The sequence below is a fragment of the Cetorhinus maximus genome, chromosome 3 (genome assembly GCF_964194155.1).
Source record: "Cetorhinus maximus chromosome 3, sCetMax3.hap1.1, whole genome shotgun sequence".
NCBI classification, from domain to species: domain Eukaryota; kingdom Metazoa; phylum Chordata; class Chondrichthyes; order Lamniformes; family Cetorhinidae; genus Cetorhinus; species Cetorhinus maximus.
The window spans coordinates 90,735,061-90,760,589 of record NC_135881.1 but is presented as its reverse complement, the minus strand read 5'-3'; the positions used below and the strand labels follow the sequence as shown (position 1 = coordinate 90,760,589).

Below are 25,529 nucleotides of genomic sequence, written 5' to 3'. Positions count from 1 at the left end.
TGACACACACACGGAAGTGCTGAGCGATCCCTGTGCGGGCGGGGGAGTAGGCTGAGTCGGGGCCTGCGCGAGTGCAGAAATCTCCGAGGCACAGAGCTGCCTCGGAGTTTAGTTTGATTTGTCCCCTCATGTGACAGTGTCACATGAGCTGGGGCATGTCAATGAATTATATTAAAAATTTTTATTAAACTTTAAAAGCCTTCATGAAACCTCATCCCGCCCATGGATGAGGTTTCATGATAAATGTGAAGGCCGCCTGGGCTCTTCGCCTGCCCGCCAACCTTAAGGTTGGATGGGCAGCTCAGTTAATTATTTTAATTGATATTTAAATGGCCTTAATAGGCCTTTGACAGTTTGGCGGGTGCGCAGCCGGCTCCGGTACGCGCCCGCCGAACTGAAGATCTGAATGACGCGCGGTGACATCAGGATGCATGTCCAACGTCACCATGCATCATTTTATGCGTCGGTGAGCGGGGCACGCCCCTGCACACCAACCCGAAGATTCTGGCCTAGGTGATGATGATAAATGGGAAAATTCTGAGAAGTGGAAAAGGTCTATTGCTTTCCCTGCAACAAGTGTTGAGAACCACATGCCAGCAGACTCATTATCTTATTTATTTTCTAAAACCTTCAAGAGATGATAGCCTAGACTTCCACCAGCCCCAGAGAAGCCTCTGACCCTGGACATATTTGTTGGAAAGGTCTGCTAAAGTCAGGGTGGAAATTTGCAACATTAGGCCATGGAGGTCTGTTGCATTATGGAAGTGCCAAAAGCTTCAAGTTTCTGGTATGAAGCAAAATAAAATCAGAATATTTCTTCCTGGACTCTGGGGTCTGTGCACGGCAAAGCATGTAGGGCCATAACACAGATCCTTGGCAGCAGTATCATCATCATCCTCCCACTGTTGGCTTTTGAATGGTGGACACTCATCTAACAGGTATCCCATGTTGATCATTCAATCAGAACAAATGATGGATTGTGTTTTTGTCATTTTAAAATTAGAATGTGCCTGTCTACAATAGGAAAGGTAAATTTTAGCTGCTGAGCCTTTCCCCCGTAGAGGGGAGGGAGGGTGGCAAGAATGCAGGAGGCATGACTCTAAGTATATCTGAGGCTTTATCTGCCAGAAAGCTGGCAGGAACAGGCTGCAAAATGTAGGCCTACAGAAATCAGACAATAAATCTGAAGTTTGAAAATGCATTCACCAAAGTAGGCTAAATTAAAGTGCGAACAGCAGGGATGACTAAACCTCCTGGTCCCAAGGTCATAACTAAGTCTCTGACAGCTGCTTAGGTCAAGGTGAATTCTTCTGTGGCTAGGTTGTATCTGGAATGTCATCCAGCTGGCAATTTCCCAGAGCTAAATCTTGCTCTTTTAAATTTCAAAATCTTGGGAAACATTGTCACCAAGGTATGGCCACAAAGAAGAAAGTTCAGTGTGACACAGAGTTTAGCCTGAACAGAGACAATGACTAAGGACCTACAGATCTATGACCATTTTTTGTGACAACAGAGGTCCCTCTATTAGATGTGCAACGCACCTTTATGGCCAAGGCACTGTTCTAAGAAACCTTAGACGAAGCCACAAAGCATTCCAGCAGCTACTTCACTTGTTTAAGAGCTGAAAGAAATACACTGTAAGGTTATAGAAGCGGTCAATGTTTTTGCTGCAGCAATGAGGTGGCGCTCAGTCCACATGTATTAGCTTGGTCCTGAGACCCATGATCCTCTCTCTGATCCAGACTGTTTCTACTACTTAGTTTTGATTTGGAAACCAAATCCAAATTCACACTTGGTGTGTAGATGTTATGCATCAAACAAAGCTCTCCTTTTCTCTCTGATGATCTTTCATCACTTCCGTCTCCTTTGCCATATCCTTGGGTGGATTGAGGTAATTTTTATATTCTTTGAAAGTATACTTGATTGTAAAGCAACAGACAGATAACATGGATGTTAGAAAGAACGTATACAGACTAATGCAGACTTCTTTGATATTGACAGTTTAAGGGTGCAAGACACCACTGAGTGCACAAACATGTTCATTCAGGCTCCATCAGCCAAGCTATGTCAGATCAAAGTGGAAAATATATTAGTCCTTATATAGAGAGTGTGTGATGCTAATCTAAGCAGCCTCCATGTTAATGTCAGATATCCTGGGACCTGATTTGACTGAAGATGAGCTTGAATTTAACTAGAAAACAAATTTAATGATGCTCAACACTGAAGTTAAACTGGATTAAAAAGTGCTTGTTGTTCATCTGAGACAAAAATGCTGCCAATAAGCAGCAGTTAGAGCCACTAAAAACAGAAAACTGGTTCAGTGCAGAAAAACAGGATTGACTTTTTCTTCTGGGAATCAACAGCAAAATATTGGCCTGTATTTTACCAGCCCTTTGGACTCAAGCTAGGAGATGGAAGGGGTGATACATTACGGCAGAAGATGTTCCTGTCGCCACAGGATGATACCAAATGTGTGAACAGCGCGAGCATCCAGTTAAGATAAATAATTGCCCACTTTATGATCCCTCTGAATTTTACCAGCATCAGAACAAACTCCTGCCATGTGGTAAATCTGCCAGCTTGGGGTCCTTCCCTTCCTGAGGCTCTGGCGGGTCCTACAGGCGGAAATGGAGCTGCTACTACCCAGCAACCAAGAATGTGCAAGATAGAAAAGTGGTTATGATTGAACTGAAGAACAGAAATTTCACAGCATTACATTTTCTGATACATCCATGCCCTTGTGCAATTACAAAGCTTTACTCATCCTTTTTGATGCAACCCCTGTGGCTTCAGCAGATCCCCACTCTAACTGCTGAGAGTCCTCTAGATTTTGAAGCTCATGAGGGCCCAACCAAAGATTATTCTACCTGTACACCTGGCCATCAGGAGAAGAGGCAGTAGTTGTCAGGTATCTTCATTGCCATCACTCTGCTGGAGAGCACTGTGGCACAGATCAGTGTGATGGTGTAAGGCCAAGGCTAAGCTATTTGTCATCCTATTTAAGGCAGCAGACATGCTGGCATCCAGAGTCTACATGGTCGCAATCAAGGCATTCATGGAGTCATGTGATTGTCACATTTGATGTTCCACAAAGTTGGCCACTCTAACCCTGAAAGAAGACATCATCGCAAAATGCAAAGTCAACACATTCAGAATTGAGGGAAACTTCTCCATTCTCTCTGCAATCATGGTCAGTGTACTTGAAAGGTCTGCTAGTATATCATACATTCTCTGCTGTAGCTCAATGATTATCCTTTTAATTAACAGCCTTCCAGGGAGGGTACAGCCACTGCGTCCAACTAAGCAGAGCTTGGGAAGGACTGCGCCAGCTGAAATGGACCCTTCACTGCTCTCCCTGCCAACACCATTTGCTTTTGCTCACTTGAAGTGTAAGTCACGAGCTGAAAATCTAACTACTTGCCTCATTCATCCAATTAAAGTGCAAGGATCTAAACTGGTGCATGGTACCTATGAGTGACGTGGCAACCTCAGAAGATAATAAACCTTTGAGGATTTGTCATCCTTGACGTCCATGGATACCTTCTGTACGTGTGAAGGCCTACCTTGCTGCGAGTTGGAGCGGATCTGCGGTAGACAGTCGGGAGCGGAGGAGCGCCTATAAATATAGACCGGGGATTGCAGAGCGGCTTACCTTGCTGGGAGTCGGTACGGAGTGGACCTGCGAGACACAGTTGGGAGCTGAGGAGCACCTATAAATACAGACTGGGGATTGCAGAGCGGCCTGCCTTGCTGGGAGTCTGAGTGGAGAGGACCTGCGGGAGACAGTGGGGAGCTGAGGTGTGCATTGTTTCACTGTTTCACCTGCAGTCCAGGAAAAAGAGAAAAAAAGCAACTGTGACATCACAGGAAGCTAGTGAGTTGATTGGCCGGTAAGTGCTCAGTCTAAGGGACAGTGTGTGAAAAACCTGCTTAGGGTAGGCGAGTTCAGGTAGATCTATAAATAAAAAGAACTAAAATTTTAAAATAATAAACCAAAATTTGAAAACTTTAAACGTTAAAATAAAACAAAGGTAAAAAAGCAATAAAAATAAAGTAATTTAAGCAAACATCTAAAACACATACCTTGTAGTTAAGAAACATATAACCTTTAGTTGTCAGTGGTACTAGCATTCAATAAACACAGTAAATTGTAGCATACATAGGAAGAAAGTAATTAAAGAAAATTAACTAAACAACATAAATTAGTATGGTGGGGCAGGTGTTATGTTGCAGCTGTGGGGCATGGGAGCTTTTGGACAACAAGGTGATCCATGACAAACATGTCTGCAGGAAGTGTAAGCAGTTTGAGGAATTCCGGATCAGGATTATTGATCAGGATTACTGATCTGGAAGCCGAAATGCAGACACTGCGCAACATAAGGGAGGGGGAGAAATACCTGGATACTTTGTTCCAGGAGGCAGTCACACCACTTAGAAGAGGATCATCTGTTTTGGTCAGCAATGAGGGATGGGGGATGTGACTGTCAGTGAGGCAGGTAATGGGACCAAGCAGAGAGTAGTGGAGGAGCCTCAGACTTTGCAACTGTCAAACAGGTTTGAGATGCTCACAACCTGAGTGGATGAAAGCGAAGTCTGCAAGGCGGAGGAGCTGATAGGCCATGGCACTGTGGTACAGGAAGCCGTTCAAGCAGGGGGAGCAAAAAGGAACGTAGTGGTAGTAGGGGATAGTATAGTGATGGGGATTGACACTGTTTTCTGCAGCAAAGAGCGAGAGTCCAGATGGCTATGTTGCCTGCCCAGTGCCAGGGTTCAGGACATCTGCTCAGGGCTGGAGAGGAACTTGCAGTGGGAGGTGGAGGATCCAGTTGTTGTGGTCCATGTAGGTACCAATGACATAAGCAGAACTAGGAAAAAGGTTCTGCAAAGTTAGTATGAGGAGCTAGGTACCAAATTAAGAAGCAGAACCTCAAAGGTAATCTCTGGATTATTACCTGGGCCACATGCAAACTGGCATAGGGCAAATAAGATTAGAGAGACGAATGCATGGCTCAAAGACTGGTGTGGGAGAAGTGGGTTCCGATTTGTGGGGCACTGGCATCAGTGCTGGGGAAAGTGGGGGCTGTACTGTTGGGGCAGTTTACACTTGAACCATGCTGGGGCGAGCATCCTCGCAAATCGTATTACTAGGGAAGTAGAGAGGACTTTAAACTAAACAAGACGGGTGAGGAGTCAAGCTTGGGTAGAGGTAGCAATTCAAGGTGTAGAGTCAAGGCAGTAGAGCAAAATAGTAATATGAGAAACAAGGGTTAGAGAATGGCAGGAAGGGGCAGAGAGAAAAAGACTTAAGAATACATCAACAGTCAAGACCAGATGTTACAATGACAACAAAAAGACAAACTGAAGGCTCATATCCAAACGCACGTAGCATTCATAACAAAGTAAATGAATTGATGGCCAACACTGAAGTAAATAAATATGATCTGATAGTAATTAGAGAGACATGGCTGCAGGACAACAAAGATTGAGTCCTTAATATTGAGGGGTACATGACATTCAAGAAGAATAGAAAGCTAAGTAAACGTGGAGGGGTAGCACTGTTAATCAAAGAGGGCATTGGTGCAATAGTTAGAGATGACCTTGGCTTATGAGATCAGGATGTATAATCAGTGTGGATGGAGATGAGGAAAATTAGGGGAAAAATGTCGTTAGTGGGAGTGTTTACAGGCCCCCTAACAGTAACCACAGTGTAGGACAAACTATTCAAGATAAAATATTGTGTGCTTGTGATAAAGGGACGGCAATAATCACAGGTGAATTTAATCTACACAGATTGGAAAAATCAGATTGGCAGTAGTAGCCTGGATAAGGAGTTCTTAGAATGCTTTTGAGATAGTTTCTTAGAGCAGCATGTTCTGGAACCAACCATAGAGCAGGTTATATTAGACTTGGTATTGTGTAACGTGACAGGATTAATTAATGACCTCAGGGTAAAGGCAACAGCGACCACAGTATGATTGAATTTTACATCCAGTTTGAAAGGGAGAAGAATGGGTCTAAGGCTAGTGTCTTAAATTTATATAAGGGCAACTATGTGGGGATGAAAGCTGAGCTGGCTGAAGTGAACTGGGAAACTAGGCAAGAGGATTAATCAATAGAGAAGCAGTGGCAAACATTTAAGGGGATATTTCAGAGTATTCAGAATAAGTACATTCGTATTATAAATAAAAATTCTAAGGGGAGGACCCACTTTCTGTGGTTAACTAAAATAGTTAAGGAAAACATCAAACTTAAGGAAAAAGCATACAATTCTACAAAGATGAGTGGCAAGACAGATGATTGGGCAGACTTTAAAGAACGGCAAAGAATGACTAAAACATTAATCAGGAGAAAGAAATGAGAGGAAGCTAGCTCGAAATGTAAAAATGGATAGCAAGAGTTTCTACAGGTATTTAAAAAGGAAAAGAGTTAGTAAAGTGAGCGTTGGTCCTCCAGAGAGAGTGACCATGGGGAATTAATGGACAAATCCAACCTGGCCAATTACCGCCCCATCAGTCCGCTCTCGAACATCAGTAAAATAATGGAAGGGGTCATCAACTGTGCTATCAAGCGGCACTTACTTAGCAATAACCTGCTCACTGACGCTCAGTTTGGTTTCCACCAGGGCCGCTCAGCTCCTGACCTCATTCAAACATGCTTCAAACATGGACAAAAGAGCTGAACTCCCAAGGTGAGGTGAGAGTGACTGCCCTTGACATCAAGGCAGCATTTGACTGAGTGTGGCATCAAGGAGCCCTTGCAAAACTGGAGTCAATGGGAATCAGGGGGAAAACTCTCTGCTGGTTGGAGTCATACCTAGCACAAAGGAAGATGGTTGTGGTTGTTGGAGGTCAGTCATCTCAGCTCCAGGACATCACTGCAGGAGTTCCTCAGGGTAGTGTCCTCGGCCCAACCATCTCTAGCCGCTTCATCAATGACCTTCCTTCCATCATAAGGTCAGAAGTGGGGATGTTCGCTGATCATTGCACAATGTTCAGCACTATTCGTGACTCCTCAGGTACTGAAGCAGTCCATGTCCAAATGCAGCAAGACCTGGACAATATCCAGGCTTGGGCTGACATTCACGCCACACAAGTGTCAGGATATGATCATCTCCAACAAGGGTGAACCCAACCATCGCCCCTTGATGTTTAATGGCATTACTATCACTGAATCCTGCAGTATCAGCATCCTGGGGGTTACCATTGACCAGAAACTGAACAGGACTAGCCATACAAATACTGTGACTACAAGAGCAGGTCAGAGGCTAGGAATCGTTCGACGAGTAATTCACCTCCTGATTCCCCAAAGCTTGTCCACCATCTACAAGGCACAGGTCAGGAGTGTGATGGAATACTCTCCACTTGCCTGCATGAGTGCAGCTCCCACACTCAACACTCAAGAAGCTTGACACCTTCCAAGACAAAGGAGTCCACTTGACTGGCACCACATCCACAAACATTCACTCCCTCCACCACCGATGCACAGTAGCAGCAGCGTGTACCGTCTACAAGATGCACTGCAGGAATTCACCAAGGCTTCTCAGACAGCACCTTCCAAACCCATGACCACTACCATCTAGAAGAACAAGGGCAGCAGACAGATGGGAACACCACCATCTGGAAGTTCCCCTCCAAGTCACTCACCATCCTGACTTGGAAATATATCTTCATTCTTTCACTGTCACTGGGTCAAAATCCTGGAACTCCCTTCCTAAGAGCAGTGTGGGTGTACTACACCACATGGACTGCAGCGGTTCAAGAAGGCAGCTCACCGCTAGCTTCTCAAGGCAACTAGACATGGGCAAAAAATGCTGGCCCAGCCAGCAAGCCCACATCCCGTCAACGAATAAAAAAAGAGATAATAAGGAAATGGCGGAAAAATGAACAAATATTTTGCTTCTGTGTTCGCTATAGAGTATACAAAAATCATTGCAGTAATAGCTGCAAATCAGGAGGGAGAGAGGAACTTGGTGAAATTGAAATCACTAGGAAAACGGTACTGAGCAAATTGATGGAGCTGCAGGCTGGCAAGTCTCCGGGTCCAGATGGATTACATCCTAGGGTCTTAAAAGAGGTGGCTAATGAGGTAGTCGCCGCGCTGTTATTAATTTTCCAAAGTTTACAAGATTCTGGAAAGGTTCCATCAGACTGGAAAGTAACAAATATAACCCCTCTATTCAAGAAGGGAGGGGGGGAGGCAGAAAACAGGAAACTATAGGCCTGTTAGCTTGATGTCTATCATGGGGACGTTGTTAGAATCAATCATTAAGGAGGTTATAGCTGGGCATTTAGAACTCAAGGCAATCTGAAAGAGTTAGCATGGTTTTGTGAAAGGAAAATCACGTTTAATCAACTTATTGGAGTTTTTTGAAGGAGTAACATGCGCAGTGGATAAAGGGTAGCCTGTAGATATACTGTACTTGATTTCCAGAAGGCACTTGATAAGGTGCCACATCAAAGATTATTGTGGAAAATAAAAGTGCATGGTGTAGGGGGTAACATATTAGCATGGATAGAAGGTTGGCTGGCTGGCAGAAAGCAGAGAGTATGCATAAATGGGTCTTTTTCAGATTGGCAAGATGTGCCAAGTGGAGTCCCACAGGGGTCTGTACTGGGGCCTTGACTTTTTACGATTTACATCAGTGACTTAGATGAGGGGTGTGAGGACATAGTAGCTAAATTTGCAGATGATACGGTCAAGAAGGTATAACAATGTCTATAATGTTATTGGAAATTATTTTAAAATAGTGTTTAGTGGTGTGTGTGTGTGTGTGTCTTAATTGGATTAAAGACAGATGGTCTAGAGGCATTGGTATATAGAAGAGAAGTAGGTTTGAAATGGTAATTAGATAAACATAGGGAAATAGAAGGTGAGGTCTAAAGAGGACAATTTGCATTTTTAAATAGACCATTCAATAGAGCGGATGAAATACTACACCTAACCAGGTGAAGCTCAAAAACAATGTGTTTATTTTTTTAAACCTTGCTAAGTAAAGTGGGTATTATGAAAGGGTTTTATTGTTAGAAGATTTAAAGTAAAAAAAAAACCTAGTGACATGAGAATTCGCCTTCAAGAGAGAAAAATATGCATAAAGGAACAGAAGGCTGTTGGTAAAAGCAGGAGGGAATTCTAAGATCTAAAGCCTCCAGCCTGTAAGCCTCAAGTCTGTCTGCAAGGACCCAGAGCTGAAAGAAACTCATTTTGAATGCAACTGTGCAGGGTGTGCTTTGCCAGGCATCAGTTTAAATCTGTGTTTTACTGTTGCCTTACCGGGGGTCTAACGGAGAGTCAGATTAATTAGGGGATTTTTGTAGTTATTATAGTAGTAATTTTGTAGATATATGTATGTGCTTACAATCTTTCTTTTTTAGTAAATGTTTAATTTAGTTTTATAAAAAACCTCTTGAGACTTGGTGGTCTTATTACTACCGAATTCAAAGCCTGCATCTCGAAACATACAAATTGCAAAAATGGGTTATAACAGTTGTTTCAAGTTTCCCTCTGGGATTTGAACAACTCAGCTTTTACCATCGGCTTTATCATAAGAACACAATGATAGGTAGGAAAGTATGTTGTGAAGAGGACATGAGGAGGCTACAGATGGATACAGATAGATTGAGTGAGTTGGCAAAGATCTGGCAAATGGAGTTAAATGTGGGAAAATATGAAGTTGTTCACTTTGGCAGGAAGAATAAAAAAGCAGAGTATTACTTAAATGGAGAACGGCTGCAGAATTCTGAGGTGCAGCGGGATCTAGGTGTTCTAGTACATGAGTCACAAAAAGTTAGTATGCACTTACAGCAAGTAATTAAGAAGGCTAATGGAATGCTACCCTTTATTACGAGAGGGATTGAACATAAAAGTAAGGATGTTATGCTTCAGTTATACAGGTCATTGGTGAGACTGCACCTCCAATACTGTATTCAGTTTTGGTCTCCTTATTTAAGGAGGGATGTAAATCCATTGGAGGCTGTTCAAAGGAGGTTTACTAGATTGATACCTGGAATGAGTGGGTTGTCGTACGAGGAAAAGTTGGACAGGCTGGGCTTGTTTCCATTGGAGTTTAGAACACTAAGGAGTGATTTGATTGAAGTATACAAGATCCTGAACACCTTGACAAGGTGGATGTTAAAAGGAGGTTTCCTTTTGACGTTAAGTCCAGAACTAGGGGGCACTATTTTAAAATTAGGGGTCGCCCTTTTAGGACAGAGATGAGCAGAATTTTCTTTTCTCTCAGAGGGTTGTGAGACTTTGGAACACTCTTTGCCTCAGAAGGTGGTGGAAGCGGGGTCACTGAATATTTTTAAGGCAGAGGTAGATAGATTCTTGTTAGGCAAGGGAATCAAAGGTTATTGAGGTTAGATGGGAACATGGAAATCGAAACACAAACAGATCAGCCATGATCTTACTGAATAGCGGAGCAGGCTGAGGGGCTGAATGGTCTACTCCTGTTCCTATCTCTTATATTCTTATGGAGAAGAGAGAAGATATAAATTAGCACTGGCAAGATAAGAATTTTGCAACTTATTATGTAGAGGATTATATTTTACTCGCTGTTGAAAGGACATCAATATAACTGGGTGCTGCATGACAAGCCAGGCAATGACCATCTCCAACAAGAGAGAATCTAACCATTGTCCCTTAACATTCAACGGAATTACCATCACTGAATCCTCCACTATCAACATCCCAAGGGTTACCATGGACCAGGAACTGAACTGGACTAGCCATATAAATACTGTGGCTACAAGAGCAGGTCAGAGTCTAAGAATCCTGCAACCGAGTAACTCACCACCCGACTCCCCAAATCCTGTCCACCATCCACAAGGCATAAGGCATTGATGGAATACTACCCACCTGCCTGGATGAGTACAGCTCCCACAACATTCAAGAAGCTTGACACCATCCAGGACAAAGCAGCCTGCTTGATTGGCATCCATAAACATTCACTCCCTCCACCACCAATGCACAGTAGAAGCAGTTATTGGGAAAGTGATCACTAGAACTTTGTGGTTCTAGTGCCAGGGTCTCCAGAGCATTACCCTGGGTCTCTGGAATACCAGTCCAGTGACAGTACCACTATGCCACCGCCTCCCCCTAAATGTAATGTAAACTCCAGTACTTAAAGGGCCAATCCAGAGGTGCAGTTTTTAGGAGCTTTCAGTTTGAAGCAACAGAGGCAAGACTTTCAGGATGGAATCAGGCTGATCAAAGGTAGCTTTCAGGGCAGGACCCGGTTTTCAGGTCCTTCCGGATTGTGGGACGCTGGATAAGGAGTCCGGTATCTGTATGTACATAGCTCTTATAGTTAATAAAGCACACAGTTAACTTACTTAAGACCGCGAAGACTTCATTAAGACCTACCGAACAGTATCAAACACCCTACAACACTGACCTTTAAATTAAATTTTAAACCAGACCTTATGTTTGTTTCATCCATTCACATGGACGTTGAGGATTTCCTTCCGTTATTTGAGGCAGAGCAGGAAGTTCGCTGATGTTATGGTCAATATTCAACAAAAAATGTAATTAAAAAAAATGATTTATGGAAGATTCCTCCCAAATCTCTCTCTCTCTCGTCCCCAGAGTTTTTTGGATGGTTGACTCCCTGCAATGTCATCAGTGTCACACACAGCTAACCATGGGGTGGGGGGGAGAAATGGCAGCAGCCTGTGACAACTCTCGATTTTTAAACCATATGGAGAAATGCACAACCTCCACTTGCCAAATGACCACACTCGTGCAGCCAAACCAAAAAGGTCACCAGAGGGCAGGGCTGAACTTGCATTTCCTGTTGCCATTCATGCCTGGAGTACTTAATGCTAGCTGTGAAATATGGGAAATGGAGCATCTCACTTCATTGGAGAATAACATTTTCTTATTAATATTTAGAGAAACAAAAATCTAAAGTTTAGGTTTTATAAAGGCTAATAAATCTAAAGTTTAGGTTTTATAAAGGCTAATATCTCCATCAAGAGATTACAATCTAACAATAGTTTTCATACATTTTAGCTAAAATCAAATTATATTTTGCTTTGTATAATGAATTTCAAAAGTTCAAACATAAAACAATGGAAATTGACACTCACCCAGAAATATCAGAATAAATAGCTGTATCCACAAAGTAAGTTGGTAGCAGATGGCAAACGAGGAGAAGGATGGCCATGAAGTTCTCTCCTTGTGTCAACCAGAGGTCTATCACTGCTGGCATAGCAGCCCAATAAGTTCCCAGAAATGGGACTGCTCCAAGGGTGGCTGCTAGAGCTGACAAAAGAATGGATAATTGGATTTTTACACCAAGGATAACTTTACTACAGGTTTTTAAGTTGAAACCTAAAGGAATACTTATCTTTAGATTAGTCGTTACAGTTGGATGCCTGCTGCCAATTGTTTGCCCTCAAAGCCATGTTCCTAATGAGAAACCCAAATGCCTTGGGATTTACCTTTAGCGTGGCCTAAAGGTACCACATGATCTTCCAACCTTTTCTAAGTTTAACATCAAAAAATGGGTATCTCACTGAAATTTGGAGCTAGTTATACCTCCTTCTAACAGATGCATGGCACGATGACATAAATGCTATGCCCATCTTCATAAATGCTATCCATTTTGCTAACATCCCTGAACATGGGCATGGTATTTGTGCCCTTCAGGTTACCAAGGGACAGACCATCAATATCAGTTTTCAAACTAAGGTTCAGCTGTTTTCAATAATGATATCACTCTAGTGTTGATTTTTAAAGAGACGTATCAGATCAGGTTCAAAGGAAATCCTTTGGATAATTATCCATCCTTTCTAGGTTGGGACGCCACCCATAAAATATCTCAATTAACAGAAACCAAATGAGCAACGTAACATGTAGGTATAGTAGCCTAGTGAACCTATGACATTGGACTAGCAACTGATATTACCACTAGGCTGCACAGCCACACAGCAACCTGAAAGGGGATTGCGTCAGCTTTGTTCCACATCTGTGCTAGAGGTACAGATACACAAGTGGCCATTTTGGTGAGAAAATTAAACATTTAAATTAATGGTATGACCTGCGGAGTAGTGGGGCTTGATAATTCGCGCACTCCTCCCATCCCGGTTGTAACAATGTCCTCCAAAATGGCCTAGCAAGCCACTTAGTTGTGTTAAACCAATACAAAATCTAAAAGGAATGAAACCAGACAGACCACCTGGCATTGACTCAGGCCGGAAACAAAAACAGCAAACCCAGCCCTGTCAACCCTGAAAAATCTTCCTTACTAACATCAGGGGGCTTGTACCAAATCTTGGAGAGCTGTCCCACAGAACATTCAAGCAACACCTGACATAGTTATATTCACAGAATCATTCCTTACAGGCAATGTCCCAGACACCACCGTCACCATCCTTGGGTATGTCCTGTCCCACCAACAGGACTGACCCACCAGAGTTGGTGGCACTGTGGTATACAGTCGAGAGAAGGCTGCCCCGGAAGTCCTTAAAATTGACTCTGGACACCATGAAGTCTCATGGCATCAGGTCAGACATGGGCAAGGAAACCTCCTGCTGATTACCACTTACCGCTTCCCCTCAGCTGATGAATCAGGACTCCTCCATGTTGAACACCAAATGGAAGAAACACCAAGGGTGGCAAGGACACAGAATATACTCTGGGTGAGAGACTTCAATGTCCGTCACTGAGAGTGGCTGGGTAGCACCATTACTGACCAAGCTGGCCAAGTCCTAAATGACACAGCTGCTAGACTGGGTCTGTGGCAGATGATGAGGGAACCAACTAGAAGGAAAACCCTACTTGACCTCATCCTCACCAATCTACCTGTTGCAGATCCATCGGTCCATGTCAGTGTTTGTAGGACTGGCCACCGTACAGTCCTTGTGGAGACGAGGTCCCGCCTTCACACTGAGGACACCCTCCATCATGTTGCATGGCACTACCACCGTGCCAGATGCGATCAATTTCAAATAAATCTAGCAACTCAAAACTGGGCACTCATGTGGGTCATCATCAGCAGAATTGTAATCAACCACAATCTGTAACCTCCTGGCCCAGCATATCCCCCACTCTACCATTACAACCAAGCCAGGGGATCAACCCTGGTTCAATGAAGAGTGCGGGAGGGCATGCCAGGTGCAGCACCAGGCATTACTAAAAATGAGCTGTCAATCTGGTGAAGATTACTTGCATGCCAAACAGCAGAAGCAGCATGTGAAAGACAGAGCTAAGCGATCCCACAGCTAATGCATCAGGTGTAAGCTCTGCAGTGCTGCCACATCAAGTCGTGAATGGTGATGGACAATTAAACAACTAACAAGGAGGCAGCGGCTCCACAAATATCCCCATCCGCAATGATGGGGGAGTCCAACACATCAGTGCAAAAGACAAGGTTAAAGCATTTGCAACAATCTTTAGCTAGAGGTGCTGGGTGGATAATCCAGCTCAGCCTCCTCCTGTGGTTCCCAGCATTACAGATGCCAGTCCTCAGCCAATTCGATTCACTTCATGTGATATCAAGAAAAGGCTGAGGGCACTGGATACTGCAAAGGCTATGGGCCCTGACAACATTCTGGCAATAGTACTGAAGACTTGTGCTCCAGAACTAGCTGCGTCGCTAGTCAAGCTGTTCCAGTACAGCTACAACACTGGCATCTACCTGGCAATGAGGAAAACTGCACAGGTATGTCTTGTCCGGAAAAAGCAGGACAAATTCAACCTGGCTAATTAATGTCCCATCAGTCTACTCTCGATCATCAGCAAAGTGATGGAAGATGTCACTGACAGTGATATCAAGCGGCAGTTGCTCAGCAATAACCTGCTCTCTGATGCTCAGTTTGGTTCCTCCAGGGCCACTAAGCTCTTGATCTCATTGCAGCCCTGGTCCAAACATGAACAAAAGAGCTGAAGTCAAGAGGTGAGGTGAGAGTGATTGCCCTTGACATAAAGGCCACATTTGATGCAATGTGGCAAAACGTAAGTCAATTGGAAACAGAGGGAAAATTCCTGGTTGGAGTAATTCCTAGCACAAAGGATGATGGTCGTAGTTCACAGAATCTTAACGGCACAGAAGGAGGCCATTTGGCCCATCGTGTCTGTACCAGCTCTCCAAATGAGCATTATGACGTAGTCCCATTTTCCTGCCTTTTCCCCGTATCCCTGCACCTTGTTACTATTCAAATAATCATCTAACACCCTCTTGAATGCCTCGATTGAACCTGGCTGCACCACACTTCCAGGCAGTGCAATCCAGACCCGAACCACTCATTGTGTGAAAAAGTTTTTTCTCACGTTACATTTGCTTCTTTTGCAAATCACTTTAAATCTGTGCCCACTTGATCCTCTTACAAGTGGGAGCAGCTTCTCCCTATCTACTCTGTCCAGCCCCCTCATGATTTTGAAAACTTCTATCAAGTCTCCTCTCAGCCTTCTTCTCTATAAGGAAAACAGTCCCAACTTCTTCAATCTATCCTCAAAGCTGAAGTTTCTCATCCCTTGGTTCATTCTTGTAAACCTCTTCCGCACTCTTTCCAATGTGTTCACATCCTTTCTATTATATGGTGCCCAGAACTGTACACAATATTCTAGCTGAGGTCTAACGAGGGTCTTATATAAATTTAGCATAACCTCCCTGCTCTTGTACTATATGCCCCTATTAATAAAGCCCAGGATACTATATACTTTATTAACTGCTCTCTCCACCTGTTGTGCCACCTTCAATGATCTATGCACATATACACCCAAGTCTTTCTGCTCCTGCACCCCCTTCAAAATTCCACCCCTTATTTTATATTGTCTGTCCATGTTCTTCCTACCAAAAAGCATCACCCCACACTCCTCCGCACTGAACTTCATCTGCCACCTCTCTGCCCACTCCCCCAATTTGTCTATGTCCTCCTAAAGTTCCACACCATTTTCCTCATGGTTCACAACACTCCCAAGCTTCATATCATCCACAAACTTTGAAACTGTCCCCTGCACACCAAGATCTAGATCATTAATAGGTATCAGGAAAAGCAAGAGTCCCAATATCAACTGCTGCGGAACTCCACTACAAACCTTTCTCCAGCCCGAAAAATATCCATTGACCATTACTCTCTGCTTCCTATTTTTCAGCCAATTTTGTATCCACGTTGCTACTGGCCCTTTCATTCCATGAACAATAACTTTTCTTACAAGTTGGTTGTGTGGTACTGTATCAGATGCCTTTTCTAAGTCCATGTACACCACATCAACAGCATTACCCTCATCAACCTTTTCTGTTACCTCTTCAAAAAACTCCAGCAAGTTAAACACAATTTCTTCTTTACAAATCCATGCTGGCTGTTCCTTATCAGCCATATTTTTCCATGTGACTACTAATTCTATCCCAAATAATTGTTTCCAGAATCTTGCCCACCACTGAAGTTAAACTGACTGGTCTGTAATTGCTGGGCTCATCCTTACAATGTTTTTTGAACAAGGGTGTAACGTTTGCAATTCTCCAGTCCTGTGGCACCACCCGAGTCTAGGGAAGACTGAAACATTATGCAATTTCAACTCTCACTTCCTTCAATATCCTTGGATCCATCTCATCTGGTCCCGGTGCCTTGTCAACTTTAAGTACCGGCAGTCTATTCAACATTTCCTCCTAATCAATTTTGAACTCTTCTAATGACAGAGCTTCCTTGACTGTCACCATGGCCTGGGTAACATCTATCTCCTTGGTAAAGACGGATGCAAAGTATTCATTTAATACCTCAGCCATGGCCCCTTTGTCCATGTGTAAATTCCCTTTTAGGTCCCTAATCGGCCCTACTCCTCCTTTTACCACCTTTTTACTATTTATATGCCTATAGAAGACTTTGGGATTCCCCTTTATGTTGGCTGCCAGTCTTTTCCCATAATCCCTCTTCGCTTCTCTAATATGTTTTTTCATCTCCCCTCTGAACCTTCTGTATTCATCTTGGTTCTCAATTGTATTTTCTACCTGACTCCTGTCATAAGCGCACTTTTTCTTCTTTACCTTAATTTCAATCTCCTTTTTTATCCAGGGAGCTCTGGATTTGTTTACCCTGCCTTTTCCTTTCGATGGAATATGCCTTGACTGTGCCTGAACCAATTCTTTTTTGAAGATAGCCCATTGTTGAGCTACAGTTTTTTCCTGCCAACCTTTTATTCCAGTCTATCTGGCCCAGCTCCATTCTTGTCCCATCGAAGTTGCCTCTTGTCCAGTTAATTATTTTTACTCTGGATTGCCTATCGTCCTTTTCTATCATCATCCTAAAACGTACAATACAATGATCACTGTCTACTAACTGTACCCCCACTGACACTTAATCTACTTGGCCCACCTCATTTCAAAGAACCAGGTCCAACAGTGCGTCTTTTCTTGTTGGATTGGACACATATTGTAGAAAATTCTTCTGAACATAATCTCCCCACCGTTTACACCACCACTGTTCCAGTCCACATTCGGGCAATTAAAGTCCCCCGTGATAACTACCCTATAATGCCTGCATCTCTCTATAATTTCCCTGCAGATTTGTTCTTCTATGTCCTTCTCACTATTTGGCAGTCTATAGACTCCACTGAGCATTGTAATTGCACCTTTTTTGTTCCTTAGCTCTAGTCAAATTGATTCTGTCCTTGAACCCTCTGGGACATCCTCTTTCTCCAGCACTGCAATGCTCTCCTTAACCAATACTGCGCAACCCCCCCTTTCCTATCTCTTCTGAACACCTTGTACCCGGGAACATTTAACACCCAGTTCTGCCTTTCCCTGAGCCAGGAAGTTGTTGGAGGTCAATCATCTCAGTCCGGGGACATGGCTGCAGGTGTTCCTCAGGATAGTGTCCTAGGCCCAACCACCTTCAGCTGCTTCATCACTGATCTTCCCTCCATCGTAAGGTCAGAAGTGGGGATGTTCTCGGATGATTGTACAATGTTCAGCACCATTCACAACTCCTCAGACACTGAAACAGTCCATGACCATATGCAGCAAGGCCTGGACAATATCCAGGCTTTGGCTGATAAGTAGCAAGTAACATTCGTGCCACGCAAGTGCCTGGCAATGATCATCTCCAACAAGGGAGAATCTAACAAACTTCCCATGACATTCAATGGCATTATCACAGAATCACAGTGCAATAGAGGCCCTTCGGCCCATCGAGTCTGCACCGACATTACCGTCACTGAATCCCCACCATCATCAACATGGGGGTTACCATTGACCAGAAATGGAACTGGACCAGCCATATAAATATGGTGGCTATCAGAGCAAGTCAGAGGCTGGGAATCCTGCGATGAGTAACTCACCTCTTGATTCCCTAAAATCTGTCCACCATCTACAAGTCAGGAGTATGACGGAATATTCCACTTGCCTGGATGAGTGCAGCTCTAACAACATACAAGAAGCACGACACCATCCAGGACAAAGCAGCCCACCTGATTGGCACCCCATCCACCACCTTAAACATGCACTCCCTCCACCACCAATGCACAGTGCCAACAGTGTATATCATCTATAAGGTGCACTGCAGCAACTCACCAAGGCTCCTTAGACAGCACCTTCCAAACCCACAACCTGTACCACCTAGAAGGACAAGGACAGCAGATGCATGGGATCACCATCACCTGCAAGTTCCCCTCCAAGTCTCACACCATCCTGACTTGGAACTATATTGTCGTTCATTCACTGTTGCTGGGTCAAAATTTTGGAACTCCCTCCCTAACAACATTGTGGGTGTACTTGCACCACATGGACTGCGGTGGTTCAAGGCAGCTCACCGCCACCTTCTCAAGGGCAATTAAGGATGGGCAATAAATGCTGGCCTAGCCAGCAGCACCCACATTCCATGAACAAAGAAAAACAATGGCATGTTAACAAGTTCAATTGCACTTTAATGAGTTTTATTAAAAATGACAGATGGACTGCCGATGTTGGCGCTCGCTCAATTGCCGTAGAATGGGAAACTGGCGTGTTTACATCGAGTTTGCAACCCAAAATTATCACGTCTGTTTTGAGGCATGTGCAAGACAGCAGCTGCCCCAATCTCCCCACACAAGTCCACCCCTAGTTCCAAAATATAGGCTCATCTACAAAATTCCCCCAGTAGAGGCTTGCATCAGCTTCTCAGTGAAACCATTGATTAGCAACATGGTGTTACCCATGTTCTAAGCACAAATAAAAAAAACTCCCACAGAAGGCTCTCATGGATTTTTCTGAAGGCCTATCCAGTAACTTATTGTTTGTTCTTATTTTAGAATAAATGCGTTATGAGATCCCACTCCCCATTAAGGTGACATTATTAAATTTGTCTTAATTTAATATTGAAGTTTGAGTACACTGAAAAGTGCCTTACTACCCACCTCATGATTTTACATTGTTAATTTTTAAAGCAATTTATTTGAAATGTCCATACCAGAATGACAAAAGTTTATGGCTGAATTACAATACTGTATTTGAAATTGTAGTTTACACGTGCAAAATAAATACAACCAGTAATTACCTGAAGGAATGAAGACAATGTTGATTCCAAATATAGTGTGAGTCAACCATGTGTAAAGCCCATAGAAAGCAGCCATCTTGAGGGAAGCATCAAATACACCCCTGGAGAGGATACAAATAAATTGCAAGTCACTAATTTTATATATCGCAATGTTAATTGTGTGCTAAGATAATGTACAACTGAAGCCATACATGAGCCTCTATGGTAAAACATCTGAAGAATTGAAAGCTGTATTTCATACATTTCTAAACCAGTGTTCAAAAATAACTATACCATACAAAAAGATTAAACTTACCAAATACAAATTAAAATTTCCCTAGTAGTTGACCATAAAAATTAAGGCTTTCTTGGTTGAGTCACTCTCATCAGAGGAACTGAGTAGAATAGAGCCACAGCTAAAATGGCTTCTGCTGAACTATCCACAGCCAATCAATTGTCAAGTAATATTGAACTATTGACAGCTCTTTTCACATCTATCTACCTGATCTTCAAATATGCTTTTGTTTCCTATCTACTATCTTCATGTAGCAAAGCAACTACTGGTAAATTTACTGATTGCAGCCTTAAGATGTGCACAATCTACTGAAACTGTGTCCGTCATTGTTGAAATTGTTTGATTTGAAGTCTCTCAGTATAGGTATATGAGGGTCATTTTGGAGTCCTTCAGCAGTTTCATTTGCATGTATGTTAGCTAACTTTCCAGACAATAGAGAATGGACCATGACAGCTCCCATGCAAAATTGCATCCTTCAAACAAAACATTGAAGAAGTTTGAGTGATGATGTGATTTAGTTCCTGTTTCCTTCCTTATTGGTGGTAAACATTCCGCCCAGATAAATTACTTTTGAATTCAGGTATAACTTTCCCTTCTCAGACAAGATAAATATGTGGTAGATTTACTTTATTTTGTATAGGGCAAATGAGCGATCGTTCAATCAACCTTCTGCAGATGCTCAAAGCTTTTCAAAAAACAGTATCATCCTCCATTCATTAAATTAGTAAAACTAAAGTTGCTCATTGTTGGTTTGTCTTTCACATTTCACATATTTCACACATTTATTGGCAAAATCTGTGTGAAAACCAAGGTGCATGTTTGTCCAGATTGAAAGCAAGGACCAAATTAAGACATGTTCTGATGTAAGAACTCCTGTTTTCTGGTGATGCAGCTTTTGTGGTGAATTCAGCTGTAGGCCAGCAGTCAATTGTAACTACCTTCTTAATTGCTGCAGAGAATTTTGCAGTCATGATAGCCTTGACAATGACACAAGGCAGTCAGTCTGAAGCAGCACTACAACTAAACAATAACACTGAACTGAGAAATGAAATAAATTCTGTGGTCAAAGGTCTCAAGTGAAATGAAGCTTGATGAGATATGACATTTGGAAAGCTTCATGGAAGAGCCTGGAAAAGTCCCAAACTCTCAATTACCACACAACTAAGAACCTACAGTGCCTGCACACTATGCAGACTGCTATATGCTGTTAAAACTTACATACTAGAAGCAGGAATGCAGATTGAACTTATTTCATATACACTGCTTGAGAAAGATTATTGGGATCCATTGGCAAGAAATAGACCCCAGTACAGAAGTACTGCAGTTTTCTAACTCAAAGTATCATGGCAATGCTCAAGCAATGATAGGCAACATCGTTAAAACAGATAATGGTTGCCTGCCAAAAGATGCACTTTATGGAGAGGTTGATAGTGCCCGTATACCCAAAACTAAGATAGAGGGACTCATGTAAGCAAGACATCATTTCATGCCAGATTGATTTCAATAACTGGAGCTGTCTGCATGTGACTAAAGCATTTGACGCCAAAGTCTCCACACTGGACCACAGAAATTTGAAGTACTAAATCTTCAGATTGCCACAGAAAAGTGCCATCATTGAAGGAGCATGTAGCAGTAGCCCCCTACATCAGCGAATGATTACTTACGATGTCCCCAATGCAACTGACAATGCCTTGCTCAAAGAGGGCTGTACTCCCACCTGAAGACTCATAACAGATGAACATGTGAATCATCAACAATGATGCAAAGCCTAATACCATAACCAATCCCCATCTGGAATATTCATTAAAATTACAAGCTTCATCACAAAACAGGATGAAAACTTTAAGGGGAAAATTTGCATATTTTAAAAAATCTCATTTGTGAATTCTACAGTGTAAAATCTGAAAATTGAACATTGAAAATGATATTTATCTTAAAATGCATTAGCCATAGAATGAAAGTATAGTCCATCTATCATAGGTAACACAAGTAACAGAACAAGGAATTAGGGGGTCAGGGAGGAAAGAGAACTAAGAAAGGCCCATCTTAAGAAACCACACAAATTCCCCCCTTGTTAAATCCTAGACAAAGTACAGGGCTGGAAAAGATTCTACAATCCATCTGACCACTCAAAAACTAATAGCTCTTAATCATTTGCTCCTTCAAATAATTGCCTCCTAACTTTGGAAAATGTTTTCACACAATCTGGCTCCGCTGTTTCCTTAGGTGTTATGCCAGGTTCCACATGGTCACCAATAGTTCTGTAAAGTAGTTAAAACCTAGATGCGAGATGGCCCATCCTTTTTTCCAGGAACCATGACCATTGTGCAATCTCACTGAAGCACCTTTGCTTCGATCAAGTTGCAGAACCTTACTTTCCTCTCAAGAAAGGAAGGGGTAATATTCTGAGATATTTTTGAAAAAGATTGAAAAGGTACAGAATAAATATATACCATTATAAAGATTATTTATTCACAACATTCTGAAATGTGAAGGAAAGTTAAAAAGAAAATAAAATTGACGAGGACATATTGGCCCAAACACAATGGTAAATAAAAAGAGTTTACAAGCCAAAGAGAAAGATATAGAAATGGATAAGGAGGGTAAAGAGTGGAGTATGGTGAGAGAATCTCAAAAAAATAATTTAAAACAACAGCACAAATTCAGCAAAAAACATTTTTAAATGTGAGGAGGGAATAGTGTTAGTGGAGAAGTAGAATTTGACAGAGATGCTTAAGTACTTTGCTTTAGTGTTTGCAAAAGAGAAGGCTAAAGTGAGAGTGAAGACAAATGTTAAATTGGGTAGAAGTGACAGATTATAATAAAATAGAAGTATTAGTTCAAGTAAAAGAAGACAAAGTGCAATAATTCTGAGAACCAAGTGGTGCAAGGTGAAACTGATATGATGGGGAAATGTGCAAATGAATTCATTGTCAGTAAATTTGAGATGGTACATTATGGTAAAAAAATATAAAATTATGAACTATACTTTGAAATGGGGAAAGTTGGGTGATATGGAAGGGCAGAAGGATCGAGAGGTTCAGGTTCATATGACGTGAAAAGTATCACATCAAGTGGATAAATCCATAAAAAGTTAATGGGATACTGGGGTTTATGGCAAGAGGTACAGGATATAAAAATCAAGTTTTAATAATGAATTCTCATGAAAATAAAGTGTCAATTGGAAAAACGTGTGCAGTTTTGGGCTCAACATTCTAAGAAAGATGTTGGGGCAACAGAGAGGATACAGCAGTAGGTATGAGAAAATATAAGTACACCAAAAGATTTGAAAAATTGAGTCTGTGTTCAACAACAACATAGTAGTTATATAGTGCCTTTAATGTAATAAAAGTCTCGAGATGTTTCACAGGAGCATTAAAAAGCAAAATTTGACACCAAGTCACATAAGACGATATTAGGGCAGGTGGCTAAAAGCTTAGTCAAAACGGTGGGGAATTGAGAAACTCTTGAAGGAAAGAGAGGTAGAGCAGCGGAAAGTTTAGGGAGGGAATCTAGAGCTGAGGGCTTAGGCAGCTGAAAGTATGGCCACCAGTTGAAATCAGAGATGATCAACAGGTTAGCATGAGATAAGAAAGCCTGCCAAACCAGGCAAAAGGGCAGGAAACGCCATGCCGGCAGCCATTTTAAAATACTTGTGTTGTGGCGTGAAAACCCAGCATAGACGCAAGGACTGCCTAGCAGGGGGCACGGAATGCTTCCAGTGTGGCAAAACTGGATATTTCTGCAAATCCAACTATTTTAATCAAAGTCAAAGACAAAAGAGTATTTATGAAACACGTTCCATCCAAAAAATGTAAAATATGTCAGTTACAGTTGTGCCGAACCCAAAGAGAAAAGAGAAAGTAACTTACCTTATCGTGAATCAGAGATGGGGCCTCGGGGTTTAGGAACTACATAAGAACATAAGAACTAGGAGCAGGAGTAGGCAATTCAGCCCTTCGAGCCTGCCCCGCCATTCAATACGATCATAGCTGATTTCATTTCGGCCTCAACTCCAATTTCCCGCCCTCTCCCGTTTCAACCCTTTCAACCTTTCAACCCGTTACTAATTAAAAATCTGTCAATCTCCTCCTTAGATTTATTCAGCGTCCTGGCATCCACTGCACTCTGGAGGTAGTGAATTCCACAGATTCATGACCCTTTGAGAAAAGTAATTCCTCCTCATCTCTGATTTAAATCTACCACCCCTTAGCCTAAAACTATGGCCTCTCGTTCTAGAATGCCCCATAAGGGGAAACATCCGCTCCACGTCTACTTTGTCTATCCCCTTTAGCATCTTATATACCTCAATTAGATCTCCTCTCATCCTTCTAAACTCTAGCAAGTGTAAGCCTAAACCGCTTAATCTCTCCTCATAAGACAAGCCCCGCATCTCTGGAATCAATCTAGTGAACCTCCTCTGAACCGCCTCCAGTGCAACTACATCCTTCCTCAAGTAAGGGGATCAAAACTTTGTGCAGTACTCCAGGTGCGGTCTCACCAATGCCTTGTACAATTGCAACAACACTTCCCTATTTTTAATACTCTATTCCTTTAACAATAAATGCCAAAATTCCATTTGCCTTCCTTATTACCTGCATACTAGCTTTCAGTGATTCATGCACAAGGACACCAAGATCCCTCTGCACTGAAGCATTCTGAAGTTTCTCTCCTTTTAAATAATAAATTGCCTTTTTATTCTTCCGACCAAAATGGATAATCTCACACTTATCCACATTAAACTCCATCTGCCAAATTTTGGCCCATTCACCTAACCTGTCCATATCCATTTGTAAATTTCATATTTCTTCATTGCAACTTACTTTCCCACCTATTTTGGTGTCATCTGCAAATTTAGCTATAGTACCTTCTATCCCTGAATCCAAGTCATTAATATAGATTATAAATATTTGGGGTCCAAGGACCGAACCCTGTGGCACTCCACTAGTTACAGCTTGCCATCCAGAAAAAGACCCATTTATCTCTGCTTTCTGTTGGTTAGCCAATCCTCTATCCAAGCTAATATATTACCCCTAACTCCGTGTGATCTTATCTTGTGTATTAATCTTTTGTGCGGCACCTTATCAAAGGCCTTCTGGAAGTCCAGATATACTACATTTACAGGATCCCCATTGTCCACTTTGCTTCTCACACCTTCAAAGAACTCTAGCAAATTAGTCAAACATGATTTACTCTTCATAAAACCATGCTGACTCTGATGGATTGCATTTTGACTTTCCAAATGCCCCATTACTACTTCCTTAATAATGGATTCCAACAATTTCACAGTTACCAGTGGACCCTGCACATTGTCGCACATGTGCAGTTGATCTGTTTTCTCATGTTTAGGCCGATAAATGGCCCTATGCACATGCACAGTTGTTTTCTTATTTTCTTTCAGATTTGGGAGTCAGCTGTGTGCATGCACGGAAGGGGAGAGGAAGAAGAAGAAAGTGAAACAGCACAAAAAGGTCAGGTGATCTTTTACATCTGCACAGAAGAGTACCATTCCACAGAAAGTTTCAGAAGAGGCAGGGCAAGAGCTACAGGGAGCAGGTCCCAAAGAAAAGGAGAAAGTCCCAAAACTAGGAAGACAGTCAAGTCAAGGGACAAGAATAGGAATCTGAAACAGGTCCTGTCAAGTGGAATTGAAAGTAAGCAGAAGAAAAGACTCTGAATTAAAGAGACAGAGCGGCAGTGGGCAGACATAAAGCAAAGTGGACTTGAGAGAATCCAGAAGATCTGAGAGGCAGTCAAAGGTTGGTGACTCCTTCATACGGACT

The 25,529-nt window shown here is 42.4% G+C and overlaps 1 protein-coding gene across 3 annotated transcripts in view; it reads right to left on the bottom strand.

The window, feature by feature from the left end:
• The window catches only part of tmem245 (transmembrane protein 245), a 209,956-nt gene that overhangs the window by 21,418 nt on the left and 163,009 nt on the right, over positions 1 to 25,529 (bottom strand). For all 3 annotated transcript variants that reach the window (XR_013576178.1, XM_078538661.1, XM_078538662.1), the window contains 2 exons: positions 19,473 to 19,573; positions 12,090 to 12,264 (listed from right to left, as the gene is read on the bottom strand). Coding sequence is in view for 2 of the 3 variants with exons in the window: in XM_078538661.1 (XP_078394787.1) it covers positions 12,090 to 12,264; positions 19,473 to 19,573 (276 nt within the window). In the remaining variant the exon portion in view is untranslated. The remainder of the gene's footprint in view (positions 1 to 12,089; positions 12,265 to 19,472; positions 19,574 to 25,529) is intronic.